At 39.3% G+C, this 12,324-nt stretch overlaps 1 protein-coding gene across 1 annotated transcript in view; it reads right to left on the bottom strand.

The window, feature by feature from the left end:
- The window catches only part of SYNE1 (spectrin repeat containing nuclear envelope protein 1), a 464,341-nt gene that overhangs the window by 324,574 nt on the left and 127,443 nt on the right, over window positions 1-12,324 (bottom strand). Inside the window, exons 10-13 of the mRNA XM_082855887.1 lie at window positions 12,219-12,269; window positions 10,795-10,902; window positions 7,759-7,896; window positions 6,317-6,481 (exon numbers count right to left, since the gene is read on the bottom strand). Coding sequence (XP_082712013.1) covers window positions 6,317-6,481; window positions 7,759-7,896; window positions 10,795-10,902; window positions 12,219-12,269 — 462 coding nt within the window. The remainder of the gene's footprint in view (window positions 1-6,316; window positions 6,482-7,758; window positions 7,897-10,794; window positions 10,903-12,218; window positions 12,270-12,324) is intronic.

The raw sequence follows: 12,324 nt of genomic DNA, 5'->3' as shown, positions 1-12,324 counted from the left end.
GAAGCAAAAACCAGCCTAAAGCGTAAGAGACACACTTGATGGAAGGGTACACATGAAGGCTTTCATACATAAAGACGTGAAAGTCATATGTGTTTGTTCACATGAGTGAAATCAATTTTCTTTTAATTCGGGGACATTAGTTTTTACATTGTAGAAAAAAACCCACGACCAAACTATTTCTATCCTGATATATATTTGCTATTACCACCTTCTGACCTGCTTTGAGTCTGTAGGTAACCGCACAGATATTCACAAGTCCCCTGCTCCCAGAGGGAGGGTACTACAGGCATCTCAGAGCTGATTACAGTGGCCAGAGGACTGTCCTAGAGCAGCTACTGCCTGTGCATATTTGAGTCACTCTCTACCCCCTCCTTAACATCCAGACACATTTCTGTGGCTTTTATCTTGACCGAAACTCCCCCAAATGACTACAGGGCAAACTGAGAGCCACCACCACTCCCAGCTCTGATTTCTTACGTGTGACAGTATGTTAATGTATGGGTGGGGGTCTGTGACTATACTGGGATACCCAAATGTCCAGGTGCCTCCCAAGAAGCTTTCCCTATTGCAGTTTTCCATATCTAGTTAATCAAACAAATCTTGACAAGAGATCAAAACCAACAAAAACATTTTCACACATATGACAAAAGAACTACAACTGGCGTGATGTCACTGGGTCCTCTGAAAGGCTGTCTCACTACAAAATAGCTGGATGCTGAGCACAGCATACGACTTTAATTCACTGGTGGGCTCACAGGAAGTAAGTGAAACCTTTTAGGGCTCCCACTCTCGGTAAAACGTGACCCAAAACTGGATCATGGTCCTGTGAGCAAAAACAGATTGAAAAAGCTGGTTGTCCCGGGCAAACATCTAAACCACTGTGGCAGGAGATGGAGTCTTGGAACTTGAATAAGGTGAGAAACACTGAAACTGAGACCCCCCTACATTTAGCCAGAACCCTCAAAGAGGGCTGATGTGGGCCTGGTAGACAGCAAATGAAAAAGAAGGAAAGCAAAGGTCACCAAACACAGGAGACAAGCTACCATGAGTGAGAATCAGCAGAAACAACGCATTCACGGTGTTAGAAAAATGTAAGTAATTTAATACTTGACAACAACAGTTTGCAGATTAGAAGAGTGTGACCTGGTTAACGTGTTCTTAATTCCTTATATTGATTAAGAGGAGGTTAAGACATTGATTAACTTTCAATTCCGTTAAGTATCTATATGGTATAATTTCAAGGACAATCGCACTACACAACTAGAGTTTATAACTTCAAACCAGTTCGAGGGAAAACATGGAATAAGAAAAACGAGCAAGTGAATAAACAAACAAAAACCCCTCAATCAACTAATAAATAAGAAGAATGTAGAAAAAGGAAAAAGTAGGGCAAATAGAGTCAAATGGTAGAAACAAATTCAAGTATATTAACAATTATAAATAAATCTGAATGGAATATATATTTACTCATCAACAGGCAGAGATTGTCAGATCAGACAAATCTAACAGAACCATTTGCTTTTTAAAAGAGATAGTCCTAAACATTAAGAACAAGGATAGGTTGAAATTAATGGAATGGAAAACAACATGCCCGGCAAATACTAACGAAAGAAGGCTGGTATGAGTGCATCCGTACCAGGCAAAATAGATTCCTGAACAGAAGTCATTACAAGTCAGTAATTGCTTAGCGATGAAACTTTCAATTTACTAGAAAACATTAATTCTGAACTTGAACATATGTAGTAAGCCTCAAAATATATAAAGCCAAAGCTCGTAGAAACACGGGGAGAAACTGAGAAACCCACACGGCTGTGGGAGTTATCAACATACCTTTCCCAGTGACTGAGGGAAAGCAAAGGGAGCCATTGGAACAGCAGACTGGGGGTGAGGGAGCGCAGAGGAGGGAAAGGGCTGCAGATCTGTGGGCCTCATGGGCCTTTCAAAGAATGTTTTGGTGTTTCTTTTGAGTAGATGGAAGCCAGTGGGGAGTTTTGAACAGAGGGGTAAAATGAACTGAACTGCATATTAAAAGGATCACTATGGCCATTCTACTGAAAATACTCTCTCCTTGATACACTACTTCCCTTGGCTTTTAAGAAAACACAGTAGCTGGATCCCCTCCTACCTCGCTGATGGCTTTTTCTCACGCTGGTTTATTATTTTTTTGCTGGTTCATCTTCTACTCTCTGATCTGTTAATACTGGATTCCCTCAGGGCTCACTTCCTGATGCTTTCTCTGTCTACACGTGCTTCTTTAATTTCAGTCTCAGAGCTTTAATCATCCCTTTATATATTCAGAGTCATCCTCAATGACCCTAAATATTTATCCCCCCTCCTGCCTCTTAGCTCCTACTGCCCACCCCACACATCCACTTGGATGTGAAAAAGTCTCATGCTTACCTTGCCCCTGACTGACCTCCATCTTTCTTCCCAAACCTGTTTCATTGTCTCTCCATCTCAACTGATGGAAACTCCATTTTCCCAATTGCTTGGTTGAAAAATCACAGTGTCGTTTATGACTCCCCTTCCTTCACAGTCAATATCTAACGCTAAAAATTCTCTTTGCTCTGCCCTCAAAATATACTCAGAATCTGACCACTTCTCAACATCTCTACAGCTATGACCTTTGCTCAAGCCACTCTACCTGGATCATTGAAACTGGTTCTCTGGCTCCTACCCTCTCTCACCAATCCAGCCTTATCCTCACACAGCAGCCAGACTGATGCTGTTAAAAGAGTGCTACTGCCATTCCTCTGGTAAGAAAGTAGATGGAAAAAGATTATTAGGATACAGCAGAGAAAATTAACAATGTCAAAAGTGCAATTAAGGAAAGTGAGAAGGTGCAAAGAAACAATACTGGGGACAAATGGAGGCTTAACTGTAGGCACAGAAAAGATTACAAGAAAATATATGGAAGAGCATTTTGAATAATTTTGTGACAATAATTTTGAAAATGTGGTCAAATGAACAAATTCTCAGAAAGTATGATTAGCATGATTGACCTGATTAAAATTTTGAAAGCCTGAATATTTCTAAAATCATTTTTAGAGGCTGGGGACACAAGAGTGAAAAACAAACAATAATTCCTTGGCCTTATGGAGGTGACATTACAGTGTAGGAAATCAAGCAATAAATAAGATAAATAATTAAATTAGCAGTTGAGGTGAAGATAAATGCTAAAGAGAAAAATTGAACAGGCAAGGGGAAAGGGAAGGTGTACTTTCAAAGGGGTGGCCAAGAGAGGATTGACTAAAAGCTGACCTTTCAATAAAGGTCCAAAGGAGATGAGGAAGAATGTATTGGGAATATCACTGGAGAATGTTTCAGGCCAAGGGACAAGAAAATTCCAGAATGATGGCAACGGCAAAGGCCTTCAGGTGGGAATGTGCTTGCATGTTTGAGATTATCTTTTCAGTGAGGTTTCACTGACCTCCCTACTTAAAATTGCAACACCACCTAATACTCCCTGTCCTTTTACCTTCTAATATAAAATTTATTTATTTATTATGTTTATTATTTCTTAACTGCCTCCTCCTATGAGAAGGCAAGTTACATTAGGGTAGGGATTTTGTCTATTTTGCTTATGGGTGTATCACAAATGCCTGTAATGCCACTTTGCACGTAGAAAGAGCTCAGTAAATATTTGTTGAAAGAGAAGGAAAGACCCTTTTAGGACCATTTGGTCCTGTCCAAAATGACCATAAAACATCTGGCTCATGCCAAAAGGTCCTTGATAATTGGTCATGTTTGGCCCTGTCCGAAATGTCCACGGAGATATTTGGTCTATAGCAAAAGGTTCTTGATATTGGCCCTGTCCAAAACCATTTGTCATGGACCAAATATGCTCATGGACGTTTTGGACCAAATGTCGGCTAACTGGAAAGACTGGAAAGGCATAGCCAGAGGAATAGAAAGAAAATTCGGGAACCAAATGAAGAAAGTATTTCAAAGATGAATAACTATCTAAAATGCTTCTAATAAGTGAGGTAAAATGAGGACTGAGAATTGGCCATTGAGTGAGGAACAAAAAGAACCCTCCCGAACCTGACATGGATAGCAGGGCAAGGAAAAACGTGATTGGAACGGGTTCTAGAAAGAATGGGAGAAGAGAACTATGAAGCCAAAATGAGATCTAAGACAATTCTTTCAAAGAGCTTCACTGTAAAAGGAAGGAAAAAAAAAAAAAAAAAGGACAGTAGCTGAAAAGGGAGGTAGGGTTAAGAAAGAGGCTTTTTAAAGATGAGAATAATAATGGTATATTTTATGTGGGTGGGAAAAATCCAGCAGAGAGAGAGAGAGAAAAAAATAAAGAAGCAAAGAACTACGGGAGTTATCTTTTGGAAAAGAGCAGGGAGGATGGGATCCAGCGCACATGTGGAGGGGCTGGCCTTAGCTCGAAGCACAGATGGTTCATGCATAGTAACAGAAGAGGAGATGGAGTATCCGGGCACAAATGCTCGTAGGTGGTTGATGTGGCCGTGGGAGCTTTGCGGAAATTCTTTTTTGATTGCTTCTATTTTCTCAGAGAAATAGGAAGCAGTGTCATCAGCTAAGAGTAAGGATGAGGGAGGAGGTGTGGAAGGTTTCATGAGACAAGGTATAAAATAGTTGTCCCAGAAATGCAGAGGGAATAGAGTCCAAAAATGCCTTTGGAATGCCTGGGAGCATTAAGGACCCACTTGGGCTAGTCATCGTGACTGGGGGTGTGTTCTTCTCCAGCCACAGTCAACTGCCTGAGTGTGGGCAGGAGCTAGGCAGAGAATTGGCTGTAACCAGGGTGATGTTTAACCAGGAGTGTAGGACAAAGTGAGACCTGGTTGTCTGTTTATTTTCCACATACAGAGCAAACCCCCTTCATGACACAATAAATGAGGTACACAAATTCAACTGCACAAAATGCAGGGTTGCATCAATGAGACAACGAAAAACAGCATTTTGAGCTAGGTCCGTACTATCAAAACGCGGAGGAAGCGTATTAGAACTTACGCTGAGCACAGCAAACCATGCAATGAGCTAAACAGAGTCGCAAATGACTGAGACCAGCCAGGCCTAATCCCACCCCTTCCTAAGGCCACTGTTAACTCCCACCCTGACCCCACTCCTTTAGCACCAGGACACGACAACCCTGTGACTTGGTTTGCCTTCCTTTGAGAATGGAGGCAGGAATGAGGTCTGGAGCCTACAGCCAATCACGTTATTATGTAAATTCACACTGTCTTTTGCTTTATCTTTTCAAAGATAACAAATAGCAAGAGAAATAACAAAGGTAACTGCAGACAAAAAAACATCACAGAGCTACTGGAAAATACCTCAGGTAATGAGTCTACTGGAATTGTCCTTAACAAGTACAGAAAAGGGAAGTGCAGATCAGAGCACTTCTAAGAAGGTGCAACATCTCTGAACCAGTATGAACGGATGCCTGGGAGGCCTGATTCAGTGCAAGTCCCAGACCATACTAGTGAAACGAGGATAGTTATCAGTTAGCCATTAATAAATAATAAACTGTAACCTGTCTTCACTGATCAGGCTTGCTTTAATAAAAGCTTGCATGTTCTCCAAGGGTCACACAGCCTAAACAATAAGATGTTGGCCAAGGTAAATTTAGGAGCTTGGAGTCAGCCATGTCCAGTTTGAGCTCCAGCCAGTTAAGACTGGCTAGGTCGGGCTTCCCTGGTGGCGCAGTGGTTGAGAGTCCGCCTGCCGATGCAGGGGACGCGGGTTCGTGCCCCGGTCCGGGAAGATCCCACATGCCGCGGAGCGGCTGGGCCCGTGAGCCACAGCCGCTGAGCCTGCGCGTCCGGAGCCTGTGCTCCGCAACGGGAGAGGCCACAACAGTGAGAGGCCCGCACACCGCAAAAACAAACAAACAAAAAAGACTGGATAGGTCCACCGACCCTCCATCTGCGCACGCGTCGAGTGGTGGCCTATCGACATCAGAGGGCCCAAAACTCCACCCTCTGGTCACACTAAGGCCACCATTTTCCGAACATACATCCCAGGAGGAAGCCTGTGGCTCAGCTGCATCTGCACAGAACGAGCAGTATCACCTCCCCTTTTTCTTATCTCTCATTATCTTTCCCTGGGCTCCCCATGCCTCAGCCTTATCCCATAAATAATGAGAGCCCCTCACCTTCAGGGAGGTGGGTCTGAGAGCTGTTCTCCCATCTCCTCCCTGGACTGCCTGGTGAATAAACCCCTTCTCTGCTGCAGACCTCGGTGTCTCAGCCTTTGGCCTGCTGAGCAACAGGCAAACAAACCTGATTCGGCAACACGCTAGGCCTGTTGCGCTGCAAGGCTTTCCAGCCAGAATGTTTACCTTGTGTTGCTCACGTTTCCGTTGTATTGTGTTGGCCGTTTCCTCGTGAACCTGCTGAATGGTTATTTCCTCTCTCAGGGCCACCTCTGCTCTATATAACCAGGCCCCTATGGTGCCCAGAGGTGCAGGAAGAGACTTATCGAGTTGTATATGCCAATCAAACAGCTGAAATACAAAATTGGAAAGACAGTATCTTAACACCGAAGACAATTCCTAAAATTCCCCCAAATGATTTTAAAGCCTACAAAATGCTTGAAGTAAATAATTTGGGGTTAATTTAATAAATATCAAGTAAGAAAGTATCTGTGTTCTGAATCTGATGCTTTGAGAAGTTCAGAACACAGATATTTTCCTATTTGATATTGATTAAATTAGCCCAAAATTATTAACTTAAATGGGGAGAAAATGACACTTAGAAGCAAGTTTTGAGCAAACTTAAAATACATCTTAGACATGGAAGGATATTATTGGGAGATTAGGCAATTTTCTTCTTATAAGGAATAGCATAAAGTGCCCAGTGATTTTCAGACTGGCTTTTGCTGAAAGGGAATGGACTGGCTTTGCTGACGTGCTCAAAGATGCAGCAATTATACACCTGCTGATGTGTATCCTTTAAAACCTTCCCTATGATGAAAACAGGTCCAGAAAAATCAGGGTCGTCTAGACATCTCTGGAGGAAAATGAGTATTCACGATTCTTACTATAATAATATAATTCTCTAACCATCTTGTCATTTCTTCCACTTCACCCAATTCTCAGGTACTGTTTCCTAACTTATTGCAATGAGAGGTGGGATGGGTTGGGGTGCCTGAGATCTAATCTATTCTTTGATGGAGTTTAATGGGAAAAGTTAGATTATGAAAATGAAGAAAATAGGGTGAGTCCGAGGCAAATATTCCCATGAGTGACAGAAGTTTCAGAGGTTTTCAAATCTTGGTCTTTAAGTCTGCAAGATATTAATATGAAAGTTACAGAGCAATTTTCCTTCAAGTTCATGACCAGATAAGAAGATAAGCTTCAACTAAAGAATATAAAAGTAAATGTGAATATAGGAAGATGATTAACTGTTGATGAAATCTGATGATGGAATTTGGACAAGCTGTTGAGGCTCCATTCCTGGGGAGTCACCTCTTCTAAACAACGCAGGATTAAACTGTGCAAAATGAGAAGTAACCTAGGTGGTCCTTCAGGATTTCAGTGTGTCATCTGGTCAATGGCGATATCACACTTAGGGCAGGCAAAGCAGGAAAGAGTTGTTAAGCACTTCCGCTGACTGAAAGGAAAACTTAACAAGTGGACAAAGTCTATCCCACAGGTAAACCTTCCCACCTCAGACAGAGATAGGAGGACCTGATGTAACATCATTTTGAAGAAAGGGATGACAGAAAATATTTTTGACTAAATTATATGAGTCTAATGAAATGAATCGTTGGAGAACTTACCCTAGAGGACACTCTATCCCAGGATTGTTTTACCAACGCTTGGTCAAGTGACAGTTTACCATCTCTGTGTAATGGTTGTATCAAGTGTTCAATCTGTTTCCTTTTCATTTCATATTGAACTCTGAAGTGCTTAAATGACTAAAAGAGGAAAAACAGCAACAACATGGCAGTTAGTCAGAAAAGGCAAAAGCAAAGGAAACCACATTTCCTGAATAAAATCCTTTATATTTGGATAACGTTCAGTATATGTTGTTGACAATAATAATGACAACCATGATGCTAAAGGCAGCTAGCATTCATCAAGCCCGGATGATGAGCCTGGCTCCATGCTAAGTGCTTTGTACATATTATCTTCTCTGGCTCCCCATTGCCCTACAGCCTAGACAAGCCCCGTTATTACTACCAAGCCCAGAGGTGACCTGGCAAAGACAAGTAGTAGAGTTAGGACTAAAGCCTAGGATTTCTCATTCCTAGTTAAATAACCTACAAGCCAGTCCCTGCTCATCAGGAAATAATAATCAACAGGAGTATAAATCTATATTAATAATCAAAATAGTTGCTTTCCTTTAAAGCACCAAACAATTTACAAATAGAAATTGCACATATCAAAATAGTACAGAATCAACAATATCTTAATTTGTGTTTAAGTAAGTCGGTATAAAGAGGTTTACTTTAGGGGACATCACTTAGGTAATAATCCTTTGCTTTAATTCTATGGTGTTAAAATATTAAGTATTATATCTTTCTTTTGTCACAGTATGGTTAACATAAATTTGTAACATGTAGACTTAACTGTAAGTCTAATACTAACCTCAGAAAGTAGTGATTTTAATGAAAGTCCTACATTTTATGTTCAATTAACACATCCTAAAATATGTCTCAAAGTCCAAATATGAATTGAAAATGCCACTCAATGTGCAATTATATTAAAGAACATGAGAACAGCCATGCAGAATCTAACAGATAACATTTGAAAGAATTTCTTAAGTCACTGAGTAAACAAACATGTAAATTCACATAACAAACACTTGGGGGAGTTGGTGAATAAATATTTTCCCACAAATTTTACCTTCCATTCCCTCTAACTTAATGTAATTTTAAAATACCAAAACATAAAATCAGTCTTCAATTTTGTTCTACAGAATTCTATATATGGAAAAACGGGAAAATACACTATTAATTGATAAGTAGAAACAGAAGATTTTGATTACATAATAAACACACAAATGAAAGAAAACATTCCCTCTGCTGTCTAACCCTATTTTAAGAGATCTGTGATCATCTTTGGCCTGAAAGGAATGTTTCTGATTTATACTTTTCTAATCCTTAGTTTTCATCTTAATAACATCTATATAACCGGTAACTTTATAACTTGGAATTTATTTTTTGATAATTTATGCTAAGACTAAAACTCGCTAATGGACTAAATAAGTACATTCACTCTGTTCTTGCATTATAGTCTCAATTTACTGATTTAATCATTTTAACCAGAAAATTATCTTTTTTGGGGAAAAAATTACATTGTGTTCCACAGCAAAAAGTACAAACATATAATCACACACGGAATTTACTGCATTGCCAAGTCCATCAAATATAATACTGATGGCATCATCAATCTGAATTCAGGCACGCTTTACAGAGAGGATTATATAAAATCACACACTAACTCTAACAGCTAAATCTTTTATCATCTGCCACTTCGCATCTCTATATCACGCACACCTTTTTTTGCAGGAAAAATGATCAAAACATAATGTAGATTAGAATATACTATAGTTTTGCCACTAAAATGCAATGATATTTTAAGTAGGAGAAAATGTCAATGCCACACAGAGTTAAGTCACAATTTAATGGAAAAAACTCTGGAAGTGGAAATTGGAAGCTGAAATACAATTAATGATAGTGTAATGAGACTGGAAGAAAGAAGAACCTCCGCAGCAATAATAACACTGGCTGCAGTGTGAATGCAATAGTGTTGAAGGAGGCAGGTGGCAGGAGAAACTGATCTCATTAATGGGCCCACTCCAAATAGTCATGTTGCAATTTTTTATTTGATTCAGTTTATTCTATAGTAATTTTCAACTTGGCACTGAAGTCATTTTTTGGTGGAATTTTTTATTAGGTAACATCTGTAAGATCATGAGTTGTACAAAAACAGCGATTAAATGTGTGTGTTTTGGGTCACCTGCAAGACTCTGAGTTCTCGGAAAGTCATGAAGCCTCAGAACTCTATATAGTGCAGATACGTACAATTTAAAACTACCAACTCCATCTCTGGGTGTACCCCCAAAGGAAATGAAAACAGAATGTCGAAGAGATATATGCACTCCACGTTTATTGCAGCACTATCACAATAGCCAAGATATGGAAACAACCCATTAATGGATGAACGGGTAAAGATGATGTGCTGTATATATACACAGCCATGAAGAAGAAGAACCTCCTGCCATTTGTGACAACGTGGATGAAACTTGAGGACATTATACTAAATGAGATAAAGCAGACAGAGAAATAGAAACACTGCATAATATCACTTATACATGGAATCTAAAAAAGTCAAACTCATAAAAACAGCAAAATGCTGGTTATCAGGGGACTGGGGGTAGAGGGGAATAGGATGGATATTTAAGTATACAAACTTCAAACGAGTAGTAAGTAAGTCCTAGATGTCAAATCCACGGTACAGTGAATATAGACAACAATACTGTATTATAATCATCAAACTTGCTAAGACAGTAGAACTTAAGCATCTCAACCACTAAAAAGAAATGATAATTATGTAACATGATAGAGGTGCTAATTATTGCTACAATGGCAATCACATCACAATATATAAATGTATTAAATTTTAAAAACTACCTATTTATATAGAAATACAATTATTAAATTATATGTAAACAAAATAATGTATATTATTTCTTTAAAGACATTTCTCATTAATATCATTTGAAAGATTAAACGTAGATTAAATGATAAATAGGAATGTTACTCACGAAAGGCTTTTAAAAAAACTGAAATCCGTTTTCCTTACATTACCTGATATTTATCCTGCAAATTTGATTCTGTCATCTGTGCCCTTGTCAAATCTCTTTCAAATTGTTCTATCCAAGCTTTCGTTTCCTTCAAAATTAGCCTGTCTTCTCTCTAGAAACCAGCAGACATTACAATTGCATTAGTATCTGTGCATTTACTTAATTGCTGATTAATACTTGACTGATCCTAGAATATACTGAATATTTAATAAGTTCCAAATGTCTCTGAAAAATTTTCTTTCTCCCTGCCCTCACCTCTTTGGGAGAATAAGAAACAAAAATTAATTCTAAAAAAAAAATCTTAATTATTGTGCTGAATACTGAAATTACCTACCTCCATTGTTCTTCTCAAGAAACATTTATTTAATTAAGAAAATGTGCTGGGGCTTCCCTGGTGGTGCCGTGGTTGAGAGTCCGCCTGCTGATGCAGGGTACACGGGTTCGTGCCCCAGAGCCTGTGCTCTGCAACGGGAGAGGCCACAACAGTGAGAGCCCCGCGTACCGCAAAAAAAAAAAAAAAAGTGCTTAAGAAGAAATATGTAAGTTCAAAAATACTCACAAAAAGCAATGGCTGGAATGGTAGTGGAAACAGGCCTGTGGCTGCTTCTTAACCCAAGGCCATTGGTAACACAGAGGACTGTTCTGGATCAGATTAATTTTGACTGAATTTGAGGAGCTACAGTCACAGTAATATTGGATTACTAGTGTATATTATTTTTATTTTTTATTTTTTTTGCGGTACGCGAGCCTCTCACTGCTGCGGCCTCTCCTGTTGCGGAGCACAGGCTCCGGATGCGCAGGCTCAGCGGCCATGGCTCACGGGCCCAGCCACTCCGCGGCATGTGGGATCCTCCCGGACCGGGGCACGAACCCGTGTCCCCTGCATCGGCAGGCAGACTTTCAACCACTGCGCCACCAGGGAAGCCCCACAAATATTTTTTTGAGCACTCAACATGTGCCATGAACTTTACTAAACCATACAACTCAACATTGCACAGAAGAGATGTGATGAAACTCAGGATTACAAACTAATTGAACACTTACCTTTTTCAATTATTTCCTGCTTAATATTTTAAAGTACAAAAATAAATCTTTAACTTTATTTTAATTTTCCACGTCGCATATAAAGAAATTGTAGTTATTTTAATTTTTCCTTTTATTAGTGCTATTAAGTATTATTAAAAAGAAATTAATGTCATCTTAGAATTAAAGATTAGTGAGGAAGTCCGTGGGAGTGGCTTACACTGTAACTAACATTTAATAACACATATGTCATTTGTTCTACTAGAAAGGAAAAGGAAATAACAGAATTAAGGTGTTAAAATAAATGTGTACATAAAGACAAATACATGCAAGAGAATGGCTAACAAGCTACAGAATGCAGAATGTTTGAAAGAGGTCACTAATTCAAGATTACTTAAATCTTACCTTAAGAATTTGGATAGAATTTGCAAAAGATGGGAAACCTGGAAGTATTTCCTAACAATATGAAAAGATAATATATAGAAAAATAATATGCATCATGGAAAAAATT

This window comes from Leucopleurus acutus (genome assembly GCF_964270905.1).
Source record: "Leucopleurus acutus genome assembly, chromosome: 15".
NCBI lineage: Eukaryota > Metazoa > Chordata > Mammalia > Artiodactyla > Delphinidae > Leucopleurus > Leucopleurus acutus.
Note: the sequence above shows the minus strand (reverse complement) of the source record. Positions and strands in the feature narration are given on the sequence as shown.